This window comes from Rhinichthys klamathensis, unplaced genomic scaffold, assembly GCF_029890125.1.
Source record: "Rhinichthys klamathensis goyatoka isolate OS25496 unplaced genomic scaffold, OSU_Roscu_1.1 h1tg000501l_1, whole genome shotgun sequence".
Lineage (NCBI taxonomy): Eukaryota > Metazoa > Chordata > Actinopteri > Cypriniformes > Leuciscidae > Rhinichthys > Rhinichthys klamathensis.
The window spans coordinates 365,216-387,272 of NW_026606982.1; the positions used below are offsets into that span (position 1 = coordinate 365,216).

A 22,057-nucleotide genomic window follows, 5' to 3' on the forward strand; every position below is an offset into this window, starting at 1 on the left:
AGGAGCAGCAACGTGGTCAGCTCGGCCCAAAACAATAGAAAATCACACCGGCCCTTCTGGCATGTGCCAGAATTGCCAGATGGCCAATCCGGGCCTGAGCGAGGACTTAATGATTGAAGTCTGGCATCCATCACCAGAGAGAAGTCTGTCATTTCACCGGAAGACTGAATTTTATTTTATTTTATTAGAAATTACACAAAAAACTAAAACATGTTAAATATATAAATCTCAATAAGATCAATAACATGCATTCAGAAAATAGAGAGGTCGAAAAAATGGGATGGTGAATTTCCAACTCATGCCGACATCAAGAGACACTTAAGAGCAGGGATTTAGTTTCTTACTGTATCCAGCACACTGTCATCTTCCAGTTGTCCATTCTCATTGATGTTTCCAAACAGAAACCCTGTCAAGTGGAAGGGCCGGTCCTGGTCCTCATCGCTGTCGGAGTCTGACATTCTACACATACAAAAACAAGATATCCTAGCATTCATCAGCCCACCAAATGTAATGCATCCATGAAGCTTCAATGTCAGGTAAGCCAGCAATCATTTAGGAGTTACTTTCAATATCTCCCTTTTGTGGGACTCGAACTTGCAACTTTTCGGATTTAACGTTAAGTTATTTAACCACCACACCACCCTCTGACTATAACACTACTACTTAAATAAAACAAATACATATTACACAAATACACCGCTAAACAGTTTATACCAGAATTAATGGAGTATAATTAACAATACAAGAGAATGGAGAAAACCAGAAAGGAGATGTTGACACGTTTAACGATACTTTTTCACACGCCTCCCTCTATGTTCAACCTCTGTATTATTTTACTTTTATCCTGCTTTTTAGACACTGTTATGGCTTCAACATACTAATCTTTGAGACCATGTACCTTGTCCTCTGTTGCTGTTATCCGGCTCGAAGGCCTCTGGATCCTCGGGCTCGAGTAAAAATCGGACCGAAGGAGGAGCTCCCTGTCCCCGGTCGATTAGCTGTTAGCAGCCAGCCAGAGGGAACGCGTAAAGGCATACGCGCAAAAAAAATATATACGTTCAAGAGTTGTATATGCAAGCTTAGTTTATTTAATATGTAGATATAAATCCCTCAAACATATTTGGCAATGAATGAGCTGCTGCTTCTGCATGCGCGGGTAGTAGCAGCAGCTGTGTGTGTGCTTCTGTTTGTTGTGTTCGGAGCTGATTCAGTTTATCTGACTCCCCCTGCGGGTCTAAAGATGCAGCTCCGCACCGGAGAGTAGAGCACACGGCATTGTTCTCTGTTCAGTTTAATTTGATAGGAGGATAATTTGCTTAGTTAACTGAATTAAAATTGAACAAAGCAAAAGAAAAACTCCTGGAGACCCAGTCCGTTTCATTAAATTATAGAATATCAATTGCTTTGATGTTTATTTCCATATATTTTATGGAAATAGCAGAGGCCTACCTGAATGTTGGCTGTAATAATGTTCATTCTTGATTAAATATCTCAATGTTCTTGAGCAAAAACCAACACATTCATATTTCCTAAATTGTAATTAAAATCTATCATCATTTAGGCCTACTTTCTTGTCGTTCCAGACCTGTTACCTTGTTTCTTCTGTCAGCAAAAAAAAAGGTCAGGTCAGGTCACCTTCATTTATAGCGCTTTTAACAATATAGATTGTTTCAAAGCAGCTTTACAGTGATAATAGGAAATTACAGTAACAGAGATTGTTTTGGCTTTACAGCAGCTCTAAAATAAAGTTATTGTCCAGCTAAAGTTAGTTTTGATTGATTGATTCACTTACGTTGTAAAGATCATTAACTTAGGGGCCGCTTACACGACACCGTTCTAACAGAAAACACTTAACGCGCTCCGGCCTGCTCATCTGCACAAAACAGTGCCTGGTGGCTCGAGAACGCAAACCCTGAAATAGATTCCAAGGTGCAAGCCTTGAAATAATAATAAAAAAGGTTATCTCTGCGCAAACCTCAAAAACGCAAACCCGCGAAAACGCAGACGGCGTGCACATGCGCATCACGTGTTTAGTCTATGTATGCGTGTTTGAATATATATGTGCGCAGGCATGTAGTCCTTCTTTACAAACCATCCCTCAACAAACTACTTGTCATGGCCTTGAAAATTTATAATAAAGAATTATTTATCGCTTCCGCGTAGCCACGTGTACCGGAATTATCCCAACAAAGTTTTATCTGTACAAAGGTAAAGGGAAGGGAAGAAGGCCTTCACATGGGAGAGACTAGTTAACACTTCAGGGCTACGTTGTCGTCGTGTCCAGGCGCAGGTCCTTCATCAGATCTGGACTGCGGTAAACCTTGGGATAAACAGAGAGACTAATATTAGCTTAGACGCCATCCTTCTTATGATGTAACAAGTGCATCAGGATTTATGGGAAGTGTTCCCGGTTCCGGCTGACCTATGCAGCCTAACATTGAATTATAGAAGTCTATAATGTGTTATGTGTGTGCTAGGTCAAAGAGATGTGTTTTTAGTCTAGATTTGAACTGACAGAGTGTGTCTGCTTCCCGGACAATGTTAGGAAGACTGTTCCAAAGTTTTGGTACTAAATCGGAAAAGGATCTACCGCCAGCAGTCGATTTTGATATTCTAGGTATTATCAACTGGCCGGAATTTTGAGATTGCAATAGACATGAAGGACTATAATGTGTTAAGAGCTCGCTCAAGTACTGCGGGGCTAAACCATTTAGTGCTTTGTAAGTAATCAGCAATATTTTAAAATGTATACGATGTTTAATAGGGAGCCAATGTTGACAGAACCGGGCTAATATGGTCATACTTCCTGGTTCTGGTAAGAACTCGAGCTGCTGCGTTTTGGACCAGCTGTAGTTTGTTTATTAAGCGTGCAGGGCAGCCACGCATAATAGCATTACAATAATCTAGCCTTGATGTCATGAATGCATGAACTAATTGTTCCGCATTTGTCATTGAGAGCATATGACGCAATTTAGATATATTTTTAAGATGGAAAAATGCAGTTTAACAGATACACGTGACTTTCAAATGAAAGATTGGTATCAAAGAGCACACCCAGGTTCCTAACTGACGACGAAGACTTAACAGAGCAGCCATCAAGTGTTAGACAGTATTCTAGGTTATTATGTGAGGATGTTTTTTGTCCAATAATTAGAATCTCTGTTTTTTCAGAATTAAGTAGTAGGAAATTACTAGTCATCCAGTTTTTTTATATCAGCGATGTATTCCGTTAATTTTGTGAATTGGTCAATTTCGTCAGGGCGTGAAGAAATATGCAGCTGAGTATCATCAGCATAACAGTGAAAATCAATTCCATGCTTACCTAATGATATCTCCTAAGGGTAGCATATACAGAATGAACAGCAAAGGTCCTAGCACTGAGCCTTGTGGTACGCCATACTGAACTTTTGATCGATAAAACATCTCTTCATTTACTGCTACAAAAGAAAAAAATCAAATGATATTTGGAATATTGTTGATAACCAAACTCCATTGTATGGATAAAAAAAACGAGACAATCTCTGCTTTTCACTTTCTACTTCAGTCTTTTAATTGCATTATCCACATATTAGGATTTATTAATTATTCTTATATTACACATGTACTACTAACCAACCAAACGTTTTCCGTAAAGGATATTGGAATAATTTTTAACAAATGGAATAATTATCAAATAAATATCAAAATATAACTAAATATAACCTCTACTAACATTCATTTAAAAAAAAAAATCAAATATCTCTTAATTAATTTCACAGCATTTTCCTGAGAAGTTACATTTTTTTTATGTTTTGTTTTAATCTTGTATTGTCTTGTTGGAATCAATTGTGGGTTAAGATAGCAAACACTGAAATGTTACATCATCCATGTATGAGAAATTAACCGTGTGCCAACCAACCCCGGTCTCTCCTACTTTTTTGTAAAGGACAACCTGTCCCAAAATAAATTAAGCATTCAGGCCTAAACATTAGATCATTACTCTAAGAACAATGCCTCAACACAAAGTACACATCCACAGCTGATGGTTTTGTTCATCTGTGAAAGCATTGTGAAGAACGTCAGAGAGATGCAGTTGTTCTTTCTTTCTCATTCCCTTTCTCTCTGCATTTATAGAGAGCGTCATGAACAAATCTGAGGTCAAAGAACCATTGTTTTACTTTAAAAATGGTTTATTTTCTCATGCAAGTGGAGGTATATTCGTAAACAATAATGACAGTTTCAAGAAATAAAAAATTAGTGTGGTATTGAATATCCTAAAACAAAATCATTGACAAAGCAGCCTTTGGCTAAAAAAGAAACAGCTGATGTTTATTATACAAAAGGTAGACATTCAATATATAAAATGTAAATGTTGACCCAAATAGAAGCCTAAACCTGAATGTTTGAAGTGTTTGTGTACATTAACCACAGTCTGGATGTTCCTTGTATAACAGAGATGTAAGACAAAGAGTATATCTCCACCAATATTTCTTATTAGGGCACTTCATTGGAGTGTCAAGATTCATGATAAAATACAAAATAATACAAATATTAGTGGCACTTCAGATTCAATAACAGGGTTGTAAATTGTGAGGATTCAGGCACAACAAGCCAAATACAAAGATCTTAATTTCTACCCCAAGGGTGTTATAAAACAGCACTATATCCCTTCATTTACAGCTCTAGTAGGAGGCAGGTGAGCTACAGCAGCTCTCAGTACATTTTCAGCAGCCCTTTCCAGCAATAAATGTCAACCGGCACCCAAAGTAGCACCCTAAATGAAATGAGCAGAGGAAGGAGTTTGTGAGATGTACGGGCTGAGCCGCTAAAGGCACGATGGGATTACGCAGCACTTCCTGAGCTGTCAATCGACCCTACAAAGGTCAGAGATCATTAATAGGCAACAATACAGGAAAAATGGCATGTTGTGATAACCATAGGCCATCAAACCTATAGTCCTTTGGGTCTCACATTAACATAGCACGCAAATTAGGGGGATTGCAAGCCCTCATAATTGTGTTACTCAAGCGGTCAGGGAAAGACAGCACCTTCATAAGACCTTCGGTCACATTAGACTGAATTTACACTTTGGTGCATGAAATATCCTCTGAGTGATTAAAATATGCTGGGGTTTTAAGGCATTATAGGAAGGCATAAGTTGCTGATGCCTGTAGTCCTTTAGACAAATCCACTACACTCCGTCTGCCTGATTTTAGATTACAACACCGTATTTATGTCTTAGGTGATATGCATGTAAAGTTGAAACACAAACACACAAGCACGCAGTGTCTCATTCTTCCTCTTTATCAGCCTGTGCACCTATTGCTAACTGTAGTGTAGAGATACGAACAAAAAATGGTAGCAACACACGATCACATGACTAACTTACATTCCACCCTTCATAAAATCTTTCACACACACATCCTCATGTAGTTATAACAGCACACATTTCTTGGTGTGCTTCTTGGCATTGGGGTAGAGAACGGCCCTGACTGCTTCGTTGAAGACCTCTCTGACTCCCTCCTGCAGAAGGGCTGAGCACTCCAGATATCGCACAGCACCTATGCTTCGGGCCAGAGCGCTGCCCTGCTGCGGAGTGGTGGGACTCATGCCCTGCTCCTTCAGCTTCTCCAGGGTCTCCTTGTCCCCCCGCAGGTCTCTCTTAGTGCCCACCAGCAGCACGGGCACGCCAGGACAATGGTGGCACACCTCCGGGTGCCATTTATGCCTGACGTTGGCATGAGAGGAAGGACTTGCCACAGAGAAACAGATGATGAACACGTGTGTTTGCGGGTAAGAGAGGGTTCGCAGGCGGTCATACTCCTCCTGACCGGCCGTGTCCCACAGGTTAAGACTGACGGCGCGGCCATCCACACAGGTCTGAGTGCTGTAATTGTCGAACACCGTAGGAATGTACTCGTCTGGGAAGGCATTGGTGGTGTAGGAGATCAACAGGCAGGTCTTTCCCACTGCACCATCACCAACGACAACACACTTTATGGTCTGCATCTTGTTGCCTGGCACAGGGGTCCCTGTAAGAGAGAGAGATTTTATACCTCACTATACATGTACAAGACTTGGCAGATAACAGCTCAGATTGTAAAACAACAGATAATGTTAAGATAACTACACAACAGGGAATACTAAATAGCAGTTTGTCTGTATAAGTTTTTTTCCAGGTTACACCTCTGTCATCAACAAAGACCCAAAACAAAGTAAAAAATCTGCTCAGCTAGTACGTTAGCTGATCTGCTGATCTAACAGCTGATCTGTTAAATAAACCCAGCCATTATGGGATTCAGTAAGGCAGCATCACATAATCGTTGTTAAAAGTATATTTTTAAAGTAAAACTCACTGTGTTTGGGTGGTCTGGAGAGCTGGATGAGTGTTTGCTTTGAGCTGCTCAAGTTTCCATCATCGCAGCGGCAAAGGCGCTTTGCTAACCGACTAGCGGATGAGCCTCACATTAATCAGTTATTAAACATTAGCAAACAATTCCTGAAGGTCTGTAACTACCCGTAACAACCGCTCAAAACCTGAAACACATCGAAAGTCTCGAAAGACTTTCATATGAACACCATTTATTGTGATTAAGGCAAAATAGTTCTGTGAGTATCGCAGTCCTTTTCTCTCACTGGCTCATTCTTCAACTAAACGGAGACGACATAGAGGAACACGCCCATGTCGCAAAGCCTATGGGAAATGTAGTTTAAGAGTAAAAACTACAAATTTTTGTATTACATTTATGTAGTCATAAATACTTATGATTAATAATAAAAATATGAATACAATTAATAGTAACACATGTATTGTTTATGGTATTACTTTACTAAATGTAACTAACTTGTATAATGGTTTCAACACGTTCTAGGTGTCTTTTTATGACATTATCCACATGTAGGTGACATAGCCTATGTAATTAAATCAAATCTTAATATGAATGCAGTCCTTTTCTCTCACTCATTCTTTAACTTACGGCATATGTTGCAAAGGCTAATGGGAGTGTAGTTTTAGAGTAATATCTACACAATATTAGCTATGTTTAGGTTTTGTCTTTCATTTTGATAAATGCTTTGAATCAACTAAATCTGCCTGTAAATGTACCGTATAAACGTATCACATCAAGAGCAATGTATAATTTTGCCAGTTCACCACTAATTAGCTAAATCTCACTTTGTTACAATTTATTTAAGGTTTCCTTGTTACAGTGTAATTATACTCAAATTAATCAACTATACATAGCCTAGGTTTAGGGTTAGGATTAGGGTTTGGTTAGTTGCGTGTAATTTTGCATAATTTACTGTTATTAGTAGGCCTATAACAAGTAGGCTAGGCTACATGTAGCATGTGTTAACATGTCCATGTAACATCTAACATGTGTTACAAGGACACTAAATAAAACACTTTATAATAAAAAGTGTTACCGCTAAATTAAAGGCTATTCAAAGAGTGAGCAGATAGGGCTAAACGTCAGAGTTATGAATTTTGAACTATAGCTACTGCATAGCCTAGTTCTTAATTGCATCACTTAAATAATAATACAAATAAAAGCTAAAAAGCATATTTTTTACAGATTGAAGTACTTTATTTTCAGGACCCCAGATCATCAACTAATAATTAATCATGCAAAAAAAAAAAAAAAAATAGGATGTAGCATGAGGTAATTAAAAGGTCGCATATTTACCTGTTCTCTCACCTATAGGCGAGAGTATTTCCTGTTTCAGAATGTGGACTTTACCCCGTCCGCCCGTCCCTTCCTTTGCCCCTTTTCATCTCACATCATGGCTATCAATAGCCATATAGTCATACAATTTCTATTTATAGAACAGCAGGCCTCTTTTATTGTCCCATAAGCCGCAAAAAATATTTTAAATATGTGTTTTCATTAAAGCACAGCAAGTAGCCTTTCATGTTATCATGTTTTATAAATTCAGCTTGCCTTGCCTGAAACTTCTAAGGAAGCTGATCGTCTGAAGAATACTGTTTAAGATCACTTCTCCAAAATTAACCGGAGATCATGTCCCGTTTCGTAAAAAAATTACACAGGGTGGCTAAAATGACTATGAGTAAAAAATGACTAAAACATCATCAATGTTTAATTTACCTGTAGCCTACACCTCGTTTGCACTGCAAGGTGCGTCTTCCATTATATCAACTTTCCAAGAGCTCGCGAGCAAAATGTAGTTATGATGTGCGCCTGATAGGGGCGACAAATCACCGCCTCTTATCACTCTAACTACACTACTGACACTATCGACCAAAGAAGACTGATAAAAAAAAACTTCCCGTAGTAGAACAATGGCGACTTGGGCCAAGTTAGGCGCTAGTTGGCGGAACGCAGTGAGAGGTTTGTGGCCTCTCAGAAGTGTATGGTATAGTCGTGCTGTTGGAGCGGGTCTGCTGGGTTCTGTTGTAACTGGCGGATTTATTCACTATAACAATGAACCCAGATGGACACTTTGGCCACACATCGTGTACGCGGAGGAGGTAGCGAAGGTAAACAAACTTCTCTAATCAGAGACAACTTTTAAAATAACCTCTTAACTTTTTAAAATTCGTGTTGTCCGAGAAGTTAAAAACATAACAGGCTCACTCACTGTCTTTTTGTTCGTAGAGTCACTAAAATTATACTGTCATCTTTTTGATGTTTAAGTAGCCTATTAAAATGGGACCAACCGATAATTATCCTACTATTATTATTATTTCATTGCAGTATGGTAAATTGAACATGGAGAGTCAGTAAAAGCCTAATATGTCTTCTGTAAATGTATACACATTTTCTGAATAGTTTGGATAGTTAACGTTACACTGGTGCCATCACGTTGTAGGTGGAGTTCAGTATGTATGCTGTCACAGCAAACTGTAACTAGTAATGGTCAAAATTATTGCCACCCTTACTGTGCGTTCACACCGGACGCGAATAGCGCGTCAAATTCGCGTCTACCGCGTCTAGTTTGACGCTTGACCACTTTGTGTTAATTCGCGTGTCAATGGCGAAATTGACGCGCGTAACAACAAAAGTTTGAAGCGAAATTTACGCGCGTCAGAGGCGAAATCCGGAGGCGAAAGTTTCGAAACCCGTTGGCGGCCATCTTTTTAGATGTTTATCGAGCATTAGCATTAGCATTATTCGAGAGAGTCACCGCTCGTATATGCTCTGGAGAGCAGAAACAGCTGCGTAGGGGACATCGTCGCTGTACTCGGGTCCACCAGAACCTCCGGAGGGTTTCAAGAGTTTCACAATTTGCTCCAGGAGCTAGGTTTGGTGGACCTAATGGTGAGGATGCTGACGAGGACAGCGTAGGCCGTATAAGCCCTCGGCCTCGAGTGGTCTATGCCTGTCGAGCCCGCGCTCTACAGCCCGGCGCGAGGTTCACCCTCATCCGCATCCACCTAATCTGTCATTTATTTTTGTTTTGATAATAAACGAAGCCAGCCTCCAAAAGTGATTAATCTGTCCTGTGATTTTTTTCTCTCTCTCACACATCACTGTCCAGACACTAACTTATATGTTGGTTGTCTTTACATTATAATAATATTTCATATAATCTAGATATGGAATAAATAGCATTCAATACAAAATGAATATGTCTCATATATTGAAATCAAGTTTTATGTGATAAAATATTTGCTTTGTTGTGCATTAGAACCACAGTCATATATTACAAAATAATTTATTGAAGCATCCAGATACTTCACCACGTGACAGCAGCAAGCAGCTAGCTCCTGATTGGTTAACGCGGCGCGAATTGACGCAGAAGTTCAGATTTTTCAACTCGGGCGGCAGACGCGAATTCGCGTCAAACGCGTGAATGCACAAATAGCACTAACTAAATCATTCGCGCTTAACGCGCCAGACGCTCAATTCGCGCCATTCGCGCGAACTTGACGCGCGAATGAGGCGTATTCGCGTCTACCGCGCCGCGCTCTACGCCTCATTCGCGCCGCAGGAATTTTTTACGCGCGTAACGCGTCTTTGCATTGACTTAACATTGAAATCACTCGCGCCTGACGCGCTATTCGCGTCCGGTGTGAACGCACCATTAGTAAATAAGTAGCCTTGTAAAAATAAATTTGCATTGTTAATCCCTTTGATCTTTAATAAAAAAAAAAACTCACAGAAGTCTAACCTTTCATTGGAGTAAAATAATTGAAAATGTGAGGAAAATCTCTTTATGAAATAAATGTTTTTCTCCAATAGACTTTGGCCACAATTAATGGCACCCTTTTATTCAATACTTTTTGCAACCTGATTTTGGGTTCTCATTTTCTATAGGGTTCAGGTCAGGGTACTGGAATGGCCATGACAGAAGCTTCATTTTGTGTTCAGTGTCCCAGTTTTGTGTTGGTTTTAATGTTTGTTTTGGATCATTGCCCTAGATGGGAGTTCCAAACAAGGCCCGTTATAAGATTTCTAGCAGAGGTGCCGTGGTCGGGTTAAGATTTTTTATCTGTTGGTATTTGATAGAATCCATGATGCCATGTATCTGAACAAGAAGTCCAGGACCACCAACAGAAAAATAGGCCCACAATTTCACAGATCCTTCCTTTGTATGTTTAACCGTGGTCATGTACTATGTACTACTGTACACCCAAAGCGCTTTATACAGTCATATCAGGGGTCTTTCCTCGACCACCACCAGTGTGCAGCATCCACTTGGACGATGCGTCGGCAGCCACAAAACAACGGCGTCAGTGCGCTCACCACACACCAGCTAAAGTGGAGAGAAGAGAGAGTGATAGTCAATTGAAAGTATGGGGATTATTATTAGGAGGCCATGATTGATAAAGGCCAATAGATGGAATTTGGCCAGGACACCCCTGTTACACCCCTAATCTTTCACGAGAGACCCACATAGACCACAGGGTGAGCACCCCCTGCTGGCCTCACACTTCTTCCAGCAGCAACCACCTGGTTTTCTCAGGAGGTCTCTCATCCAGGTACTGACCAGGCTCAACCATACTTCGCTTCAGTGGGCAACCAGTCTTGGGCTAGAGGGGGATATGGCTGTGGATTCTCCAGCTGTGATCCTTGGAGAGTATTTGGCCACTCAAACTTTCTTCATCGCCGTGCATTAAGACAGTATATAGACACATGTCCTTTTCCAGGCAGATTTGTAACATTTTTAGTTGATTGGAAGTGGAACTGTATTTCCCCGATGATGGAAATGTGGATTTTCAGTGCTTTAGCTGTTTTCTTACAGCCACTTTCTATTTTGTGAAGCTCAACAATCTTTTGCTGCACATCAGAACTATATTCTTTGGTTTTACTCATTGTGATGGACGATTAAGGGAATTTGGCCTTTGCTTTCCTCATATTTATACTCGGATGTCATAAGTCATGTCATGGGTAGACAATTTCATGTTCTAGTCACCCTGGTGTGCTCAAAAAATGCAATATGAATGGGAATATACTTCAAAGATATTTTCCTCATAAGAATTTCATGGGGGTGCCAATATTTGTGGCCAACGTGTTTTGGAGAAAAACATTTATATCATAATATGATCCCTCCCCCCTTCAATTGTTTTACTTCAATGAAAGGTTAGATTTTTGCTACTTTTTTAATGCAAGATCAAAAGAATAAACAATGCAGATTTATTTTTACAGTCTTCTTTGATCATATTTACCAAGGGTGCCAATAATTCTGACCATGAGTGTATGTGTCAGCCAGGTTAAATAATCTTAATGCTTGGTTAATGACTCATTAAGTGATTATTATTTGGAAAATTTACAGAATTAATTGAAACATAGTACAATGTTATAATCAGAGCCAGAAGTTCATTACTGAAGTGAATTTTCACGTACATACTATACTATAAAACCCCAATAAACAGTTTAAACCGGTTTAAGGTAATCTTACCCTTAACGGTGTTTACATTGCTTAAAGAGAAATAATACATCTTGAGTTCACATTTAAAGAACATAAAATCATATTTGCTGCAATCATTTTTACCACTGTGCAAATTTGCCCCCCCCCCCCCCCCCCCCGCTGTTATTTTAGTATTATTTGTATACTATAATATAGTATTTATTAATATTTTAAATTAGCTTTTATTTTTTAATTTTTTTACAGTTTCAAATGGTTTTCATTTAATTTTGTTTTAGTATTATTTGCATGTATGTCTTTTCTATTAGTTTTTATATTTCCATTTAACTTTAATGTATTTTTATTTCAGTTTGTTTTAGTAATTTTAGTACTTCAACTTCAACTTATTTCATTCAGCTGACAAGGCAACTTTGTTTCCATTTTTTTAAGGTTAAGATTTTCATCTAATATTTATATTTTATTTCAGCTATAAACAAAACTATTTTAATAGTTTTAGTTTTAATTAACAATCACAACACTGTCCCGCTGTTGTCTCTTCTTAAGAAGCCATTCAATTGCCTCTTGCTCTTTATGTAAAATGATACTGAATTTTCCAGTTAGACATTATTTAAACACTATTCAAGTTATTCAAGTAAAGATAAGGGCTCATAATTCTAATGTCTCAAAATATTCTAGAGGCCAGGTTAAGCTCTAGATACAATGCAAGTGCACAGTTCATGAATGCAACTTGTACGCTTTCTTTTATTTTGGTATGACTGTAAAGAAAGAGGAGATCAGAGTACCACAAGTGTCAATGAGACGACTGCGGTTTAACCAGTTTGCCTCCATGATCTATGAAGAGGAGCCATACATGACACCCAGAGACTTCCTCCATTCAGTCTTGATGGAGAATGTGGATTGTAAGTGATATACCACCATATGAATGTGCAAACACTCAAAAAGAGACATGCACTAGGGAGTCACTATTATGTATAAATTTGTGTGATATTGTGCATTCCTATTCTATTGGACTAAATAGAATATAGCTTTTACGTTTACTTTAGGATGACAGTTTCTATCTTTACGAAAAGTGCATACTTTAATATTTCTCTGTTTAAATGTATCTCTTTATGTGGACTACTACCAAAATACACCAAGACCCCAAATTGCTGACACATGCAGCCTTCCCCTCTATTTTACTTACACTCTCATTTATATTAACATGTTTCTGGTTTGTGTACATCCGAGTGAAAACGCTGTTTATCTGGAAGTAATCACCCCTGCGTGTTAGGCCTTGTATTCATAAAGTAAGCGTAATGTACTTCAGGATCTCTCCAAACATCACTACAGACAATTTTCACTATGCTGCAAAATATTGTTGTTACAACAATTTTTGATCTTCCTCTTATAGGCAAACTTCGGAAAAAGATCCTGACCAAAGCAGTAAGTTCATATTGTTAGTTCACATCAATGTTGCTCCGAAGACAAAATAGACTAGCTCTAAACAAATACCATTGATAAATGATCATATGTGAAAGTCTGAAAGTCTTACCCACACAATTAAAGCTTTGCCTTATTATCCGATTGGTCAACTCACAGGATGTGGACGATATGATACGGGTGGCTTCCAGGGCTGAGGCAGGAAATAACCTGTTAAGAGGAATCGGAGACAAAGGTATATGTTGAGCGAACACATGCTCGAACACATTCAAAATGTAATTTTGAATATGCTGTTTGTGTTTACATAATTGAGTGTTTTAATTGACAAAATTAACATTGAATATCCTTGTCTGAACAATTATTTTCAGGGCTGATCTCTTACACAGAGTACCTGTTTCTCCTCACTATTCTTACAAGTAAGTAATCCTGGCCCTTTTTTTTTTACATCATTTTCATAAAGAGTTTTCTGTCAGCTACATCAGTTTCCCGTCCTTGGAATCAATTATTTTTGTGATGTTCTTGAAGTCTGATTCTTTGACCCTGTATCAAAATGTGTCTGCACCATCCTGCACTGCTGATGAATTCACAGCATCATGGCAAAATTAATTTTAGCTGAGTTTGCAGTATTATTTGAATGCAATAAGAAAGAGAGACTGGCCTTTGTGAAATAATACAAGCACAATAATTAAACAATGCATCATTGTCCTTGCTGGTTGCATGCCACATTAAACATACAGTATGACAATATTATAGTCCAACTTGGGAACAAAAATAATTTGAGAGATTTGATGACTTGCTTTCTTGCAAGTAAAAAACAAAATGAGGGAGACAAAATCATTAAGTGGACTCAAAGCCAAAATATTTCCTTATGATTCTCATTCCTAGTCTCAAAAGTCACAGAAGATGGGTAGAAAGACAATTTAATCACTGTTTAATCACTTTCTGGTTCTGCACCAACATTTACTGGATCTCATTCACTAACTTGTGCTGTGCGTGAAATCAGCATAATGTTTTGATGAACAAATCATGATTCATCAATAACTCCAAATTCCAAATTTACGAACAAATGTAGGAACAGCTGAAACCACTCGTTTGCCAAAATCACATATGCCTGGTGGCCTTATAAATGTTAAGATTAAATTTTATACATAGATAAAGGCCTTAAATTGCCTCTATTATGCTATTTTAAAGGTTCCTAATTGTTTTGGAGGTCTCCTACAACAGGTTTACATGCATCAAAGGTCAAAAAACACTAATTTTCTCATATTATATATTGCACATCACCACATTTTTTCAATGATTCTCAAACAACTCGTCAGATGATTCAGTTTCTCTAAATCCCTCCTCTCCACAAGCTACTCTGCTCTGATTGGCCAGATGGCCCAGTCTGTTGTTATTGGTCTACCGCTTACAGCGCCTGTTGAAAACGAAACGGCCATTACCATAACTGAACTTCAGCTCTGGAGGCTTCTTAAAGCTCAGCGATTGCACATTGTAAATTAAAGACAGTAACGATAGCGTCGATTTTACCATATCAATCCGAGCGCGAGTCCGATGATGAAACATTGGAAGAACTAGTTATTCAACCCGAACCTCCATCGCATGGACGACTGAGCAGGACGTTTCTCAGTGATGCGCTACTCAGTTTGACGTACGTTATGAGATGATGTCAGTGTAATTCCTCACCATCAGCATTAACAAGTGTATTTCCATCAACAAACCGATGTGTATATTTCTAATTTATTGTGGTGTACATGTGGGAACTGTGTAGCTGAGCTGAGCACTAACCTGAATGACTGATGTAACATTAAAGTTTGTAAAACAAATCTTGCTCATAATAAACATCATTTATCATTACTTAAAGTAGTAAGAACAACAGACAATCTGCATTAAAATGAATTTTAGCTAATTGTGGGCCCACAGCTGATAAGCAGAAGTATTTCAGTAAGACGTGAGTTGCCGGTTAACCAGAGACCTACACAATATAAAAAGACAAAACTACATATTTTTAACACCTGGTAGAAAATTAATACATCAATAATTAATCATACTTACATTATTTACAGGTTTTGATTCTAAGGAGCAAGCTGGTCCAAATAATATGGGTAACTGTCCCCTCTTTAATGGATAAGAGTTTTGTAAATCCCATTTAGATCTCACAGAGATTTGAGAAGCAATCGTCAAAAGGTTACACTGCTGTTGTATCGCTGAGGTAAATTTAACCACTGCCATTCACATCCTCATCCTTTGGAAGGGTTTAAAAAAGAGAATTTGCTTTTGCAGGGCAGAAAACAGCATCTTCTTGACATGTACACAACACGAACAAGCTCTACTGTGTTTGAGACGGGGGCGGGTCAAAGTAGACGTTGTTCATAGGCAGCCAATGAAGACCCTAGTCTGGCATTATGCAAATGTATTACTACGTTACGTATGCAGGTCACGGAAGTGAGGCTGGAATTCCTGATGACTCGACATATATATATTATTAAAAGCGTAAGAAAATTATAGCTTGAGCTACGGGGTTCCTTTGCGTAAAGATGCAGATTCACATATGTAGCAGATTCGCATATGTACAACTGGCTAATCAGAGGTCTGTGATCTGGGTTTGTATAAAAGTTGTTTATTGCGTTTGCACTTGTTTTGAGGGTGCCACACTTGGCATTGCTCGAGGATCTTGCTGTGCGTGCTCTCAGGCGAGAGCGTGAGCGTCATGTTTGCTAAGCGCGACGAAAGAAAAGCCCTTATGGACATGATTTGGGTGTTTTATGCAAATTACTCTGGCACACGGTCGCTGATTTAGAATACTCTGAATTTATTATTGTTAGAATAAGGTTAAGAACAAATTCTTGTGCGTAATGAATTAGGTGAACATTTTTGGTGAGAAATTTTCCTGTGCGTATAAAAACTAATAATTCACGCAGCTATTAGTGATGGAGACCCATTGTTCTTTAACTACTTGACTACAATCAGAATATTGTCTAAAAATCTAACAATCCTTTTTGGTGAGTTTGCAGTAGGTCTGTACTTGAATAGATGCACATTTGGTGTACAAAAAGCCATTGTAGTCCAGTTCTTCAAGTTTAGAGCCCTATGTTTGTTTTTGATATAAAGTTTTGCTAATTTGCCTACAACGCCAAAAATACTGCATCTTCACTCAGTGCTTGCTGTGAAACTATACTGGAATATACTGTATTTGCCATAATATCACAATTATATCACAGTTGTATTTGTGATATTTACTGACAATGGGGCAGCTTATACCCGTTGGTCTTTTCCTCCTTGTAGCCAGTATCCATTGCTTTACTCCATTTAACTGCATTGTGATTCCAGAACCTCAAACAGGATTTCATATTGCTTTCAAAATGCTTGACATTGATGGCAATGAGCATGTGGACAAGAAGGAATTTCAGAAGGTATGGCATGTCTTGTCACACTTGTCTTCTCATACTCAAATTGATAATAAGTGAACAACAACTTGAATTAAAAAATGATTTTAACTAAGAAAGTTCTCCTGACTGGATTTATACATTATGGAATGTAAGTAGTGTGGTCATTAGGGTCTATCTGCTTTGTGTTTCTGTTAATGCTGGCATGAGATGAGACCAATGTGCACCAGGTATGCGGGAATGGTTGTTGCATGATTGGTGCATGATAGGAGCATCAGAAAAATTAATTAATTAATTGAATTTAGTTTGATTTAAATGTTTGGTCTATTCACAAACATGGATCAGTGTGCCATGTGGTGCAGAAGATTCACAGAAGCTCAACAAGCTATTTGAATAGACTCATCATTTTTCTTCAGAGCATATCTACATCCCACTGCCCCATAACACACAAACACATGCATAAACACTAGAGAATATCTGAGTAAATAAGTAAATCAGTTATTTGAATGTGCATGATTTCTTTTACTAACTTTACTGTCTTTTTGAAGCTGAAGAAAGTTATTCGACCGAGGAAAGAGCTGCTAAGGCAGGGTAGGACAGAGGTGGGTACATGTTTAAGTTCAGCAACTTTGCATGTTATATGGGAGATTTCAAATTTGTTTGTTCAGTTGTTTAATATCTTTGTAAACACATTTGTTACATTTAGATGTTTAGGCAAACGGCATTGTCTGTTTCTCTACAGATTTCAGACAGTGATTATGAGGTCAACACTACACTACAGGTTTTCTTTTTTGGGAAAAATGGCGAGAAAAAACTCCACTACACAGATTTTTGCAGGTAAAGCAGCACTACTCAAAATGCACACTACCTCTGGTTACTTTAGCATGTTTAAGTGTCCGTGTGATTATTAAAAAATTATAATTGTGTGGCATCTGTAGTATTAGGCTATTTGACCTTAAATTTGCATTATAATATAAATCTGTAAACTTCTCACTAGTGATGATCAGTTATAATCAGAAATTATTTGTTGCCTTTACTATGATGTTTCCACTCACTAATTTCCTTTATGTATGCTACAAAAATAACATAATTGATTCTGAATAGTGTTAAGTGTAGACATGAGATTAGCAGAATACAGCAACATAAGATCGATAGGTCTAAAAGATTTTTTTTATGTTTTGAAAGAAGTCTCTTATACTCACCAAGGCTGCATTTATTTGATAAAAAAAATCAAATAAATAAATAAAAAAATCCCTATTTTCCTATATTTTAAAATGTAATTTATTCATGATGGAAGGGCTGAATTTTCAGCATCCTTCAGAAATCATTCTAATATGCTGATTTGGTGATCAGTAAGCATTTCTTAATTATTATCAATGTTAAACATATAGGGCCAGATTTACTAACAGGATGCGCAAGCGCAAAGCCTCTTTTGGCGTTAAAAAGCTACTGTCAGGATTTACTAAAAACATGCAGTGAAAAATGTGTGCTGAAAAGGCGTGGACGCATTTTGCGGCTGACCTTATTGCAAATGCATTTGTAAGATTTTCCCTTTCAGATGCAAAATTTATGGCAGGATAGTATTTAAATGAATTACTTTTTTTTTATTGCAAATTAACAAAACAGTAACACTGTTATAACACACACATACAATACAGAAGAGAGAAAAAGCACAAAAACAACGAAATACAAAACAGCCCAATTCATCGACAAATAGGTGTATGTAGGCACACGAGATCCTTTCTGTGACGAAAATATAGATAGGGGCAATCCGGTAGTATCAGTATAGTTCTAGTGAAGGTAATAATCACCCCAACAATCACAATAACAACAACAATAATATATTAAAATTAGTATTAGTGGTGGTAGTATCAATGACAATATTCACAATGACAACACTCATGACAACAACAGTAGCATTAGCTCTAGCAATCCACAACAACAGCGACAATAGTACCAATAACAATACATTTAGCTCAGTCAATAATGTCACCGTACATTTGCTCTAAACTCTAGGTCAGGGGGCCGATCCACAACTGCCAGTGAGCACAACCAACAGACCCCCCCGACACAGACATCTCCCCTCGATTCAACAACCTGCAACTTACGCAACGTGATTTGCTAAAGTTTGTGCTAGTCAATTTACTGGTATTTGCACCATTATTTAATGCCCCAAAAAAGCTTGTCTTAAACCAGATGCTAATTTGCGCTGCTCTCTAGATTGCGTTGGTCATTATGGAAATGATCCGGCTGCGCATGTGTTCTTTAATTTGCACGTTGTCAGTAGATCACTCCCATCGGTGCTTTTATGGGATTGCTCTCTAAAAAATGCTGGGTTGTTTTAACCCAATTTTGGGTAAAATATGGACAAACCCAAACTTTGGGTTAAAAATGGCATTTAAAATGTTAACCCAATTACTGGGTTTGTCAATATTTGATCCAAATTTGGGTTGAAATAACCCAGCATTATGTGCTCTCACGCTAATTTGACCTGTTTGATAAATCTGGCCCATAATATTTTTTGAGGAAACTATTTAAATATAAAAAAAAAAAATCAGAATTATTTATTTAATGGAAAGTTCAAAAGAACAGCATTTGTTTAAAATAGAAATCAATTTAATGCATCCTTGATGAATAAAAGTATAAACTTTCTTTAAAAAAAAAAATCTTCTGAACAGTAGTGTAAATTTAAAACAAACATTGTTCAAAGTAAGCCGGGTAACTCATCTCCTGTCTACCAACTATCCTGTGTTTGAACTTTTTTTTTAGCCTTGAGAGATATGTCAAGGATTTTGTTTTGGTTTTGTGTAGTTTTATGGAAGATCTGCAGGCGGAGGTTCAAGAAGTTGAGTTCCTGCGGTTTTCTAAAGGGATGAAGTCCATGAGGCGGGAGGACTTTGCTGAATGGCTGCTTCACTACACCAATGAAGAGGACAATGAGGCATACTGGGACAACATGAGGAAGAGGATCCCCACTGGACAGGTAACATGTTTTAAACTCTAATACTAATAGTCCTGAATATTATTAAGATACAGCCTTGGTGAAAAAAATTGGCAGTGACATTAATTTAGTGTTTCGTAAAGTTTTCGAGTCAAAAAAGTTGAACTACTGATTTAGAGAACTCTGGAACCTGTTTACCTGAATGCCAACTGCCATTTATAATAAAACCAACAACTGGCTGAAATATCTTGTGAAAAACATTATCATTTTAAAAGAAAACGTTATTTATAACATAAGAAGCGTTATTTGACATAAAATAAAGACCTTGTGCATTTGTAGCATCCTGTAACATTATAATTCCATTAGGATATGTTAAAATGTCTTGTGAAACAGTGTCTGTTTTTTGTCTTTGTCAGAGTATCACCTTTGATGAATTTAAAGCATTCTGTCTCTTTACCAATAATCTGGAAGACTTCGCCTTCTCAGTAAAAATGATTAATGATGCCAACAAGCCAATAGGAATGGGTAAGACTCTGGATGCCAATAGTTTTAACTTTCAATAATACATAAATGATTGTAATACATAACATTTCTTGACATTTTCCAAGTTGTGTTGATTGAGTCATTAAAATGCATAGCAATCTCCCTCACTATGTTGCTCTATAGCTCAGTTTAAGCGAGCGGTGAAGATAGCGACAGGCCACGACCTTTCAGAGAACGTTTTGGACACCGTTTTTAAGATCTTTGACCTGGACGGGGACAACTGTCTGAGTGATAAAGAGTTCCTCGCTGTGATGAAAGACAGAGTACTTCGTGGACTCAGGGTGAGAAACCATTTAGCCCTTTAATTGAAAATGAATTATTAATTTGCAGAATTGTATTTATTTAATTTACAATGTTGTGCTAAAATTAATAATTTCATAAAAATTCTTTGTGTTAAAAGAATTATTGGCAGTAAATTCTGACATAAGTTATAATGACGATGCTGACCATAATACTCATGATGGACATTAATCTGAAGAGCAGTTATAGGCCAATCTTGTGACAGTAGTTGTTAATCTTTGTGAATGTGTGTAAGTGGCTCAAAGCAGCAACCGGTAGACTTACTGTAGATTGCACCTGTGTGTTGCATAGGTTCAGCCCCAGCTGGGTATTTCTGGTTATTGGAAATGTGTGAAGAGAGAGACACTGCAAGGAGCTCAAGAGGCACTCCGTGAAACTGGCAGCCCTGTCTGACACAGGAAGAGGTCTGCCTCTGAGTATGTGGCTAGCCGTATGTGCTAATACTCGCAATTCCATTTACTTCTGGGGAGGAAAATGGTACATAATTAATTCCTTACAAGCACCAGGGCTTGTTAGTTGTACTGTCAGTTAAACCATAATCGTGTCCTTTGAAAAGTTTGCATGGGTCCAGAGAATATTGCTTTTAAAGTGATATTACCTTTGACCCAAAACATATTAAATAAATACTTACAATTAAGATTATAAACAATCTTTTATATAAAAATTGGTTTCATGATTGGTTTGTTTTCAGTTTTTTGTTTTATTGAAAATCTGTGATGTGTTCTTCGGCCTTGAATTTGTGAAATGGCCTGTGTACACTCCAACAAGATTACACTGTCTGTTCGTGATTTTTCTTATGTGGATTGGTAACTATTTAATAGTTAACATGTTTAATTATATTTAGCCTTTATTTTACTTGGGATGTGGTATTGTTTACATATAACCTCTATGTAAATCTTTTCTGTTATATAAGATTATAATCTAATCTAATCATCTAATACAGAGTTTGAATTATGCAATTATTACCCCAAAACTCTAATCTAGAACACTTTTGTACTGAAATTAGTTGCTTTTGGGGCTGTTTTGTGACTGAAGAAATTAGCGATTCCATTTTAAGTTAGCGCATTGTAAAACCTTTTTAACAGAGTTTTGTCCTTTTTGAGTTTCATTTGTGAAATAGAAATTAGACTATAAATACAATTCTCTTCTTTTCAATTTAAAGACTCCATGTAAGAGCCCATGTGGTATCTGTGATGACAATCTGTTTAACTGTTTAATCTGTGTTTTTTTTTCAGTTATTGTTGGTTGTTGTAAGTTACATGTTATTTTTATTTCTAAAATGTTCAATCTTAAAAAAAAAATGCTACAATTCTCCATTGATATTTTAAGTAATTGATAGTTACCACATGATTATCAGAGTAATTAAATGCTCTGAAAAGTACACATATAATTTGTATAATTATGTTTAACATTTTCACCATGTTTGTTGTCTAAGACAATATGTAAACGTAAATAAGCTTGCCTTTTAATCGTCGTCTGCAAAATGCAATTTATTCCACATTGAATCACTTTGAAAGTAACTTATTTAATAATCCCCATATGTAACATTCTGCTATTATATTCACAGTTAGCTAAACATGGACAGTTTTAAAGTTCAAGTTGTTAAACTAGTGAGTGAGTCTGGACTCTAAAACTTGCTGCCGTTGAAAACTCTTTTGGA

At 37.5% G+C, this 22,057-nt stretch overlaps 3 protein-coding genes across 7 annotated transcripts in view; 1 reads left to right on the forward strand and 2 right to left on the reverse strand.

Annotated features, from left to right (window-relative positions):
• taf1 (TAF1 RNA polymerase II, TATA box binding protein (TBP)-associated factor) overlaps window positions 1-1,157 on the reverse strand; it is a 29,169-nt gene extending 28,012 nt beyond the window's left edge. For all 5 annotated transcript variants that reach the window (XM_056237793.1, XM_056237789.1, XM_056237792.1 and 2 more), the window contains exons 1-2: window positions 899-1,157; window positions 345-459 (exon numbers count right to left, since the gene is read on the reverse strand). In XM_056237793.1, the coding sequence (XP_056093768.1) occupies window positions 345-458 (114 nt within the window). In that variant the 5' untranslated portion in view covers window position 459; window positions 899-1,157. The remainder of the gene's footprint in view (window positions 1-344; window positions 460-898) is intronic.
• Window positions 1,158-4,287: 3,130 nt separating this feature from the next.
• rhogc (ras homolog gene family, member Gc) lies at window positions 4,288-6,650 on the reverse strand. Its single transcript, XM_056237803.1, has 2 exons — window positions 6,336-6,650; window positions 4,288-6,011 (listed from the first exon to the last, which is right to left on the reverse strand). The coding sequence occupies exon 2, from the start codon at window positions 5,986-5,988 to the stop codon at window positions 5,413-5,415; it is 576 nt and encodes a 191-aa protein (XP_056093778.1). The 5' UTR covers window positions 5,989-6,011; window positions 6,336-6,650; the 3' UTR covers window positions 4,288-5,412.
• Window positions 6,651-8,242: 1,592 nt separating this feature from the next.
• Window positions 8,243-21,537, forward strand: micu2 (mitochondrial calcium uptake 2). Its single transcript, XM_056237798.1, has 12 exons — window positions 8,243-8,476; window positions 12,572-12,707; window positions 13,199-13,230; window positions 13,387-13,462; window positions 13,596-13,643; window positions 16,558-16,640; window positions 17,162-17,215; window positions 17,356-17,450; window positions 19,425-19,596; window positions 19,971-20,079; window positions 20,221-20,378; window positions 20,689-21,537. The coding sequence occupies exons 1-12, from the start codon at window positions 8,279-8,281 to the stop codon at window positions 20,788-20,790; spliced, it is 1,263 nt and encodes a 420-aa protein (XP_056093773.1). The 5' UTR covers window positions 8,243-8,278; the 3' UTR covers window positions 20,791-21,537.
• The last annotated feature ends 520 nt before the right edge of the window (window positions 21,538-22,057 follow it).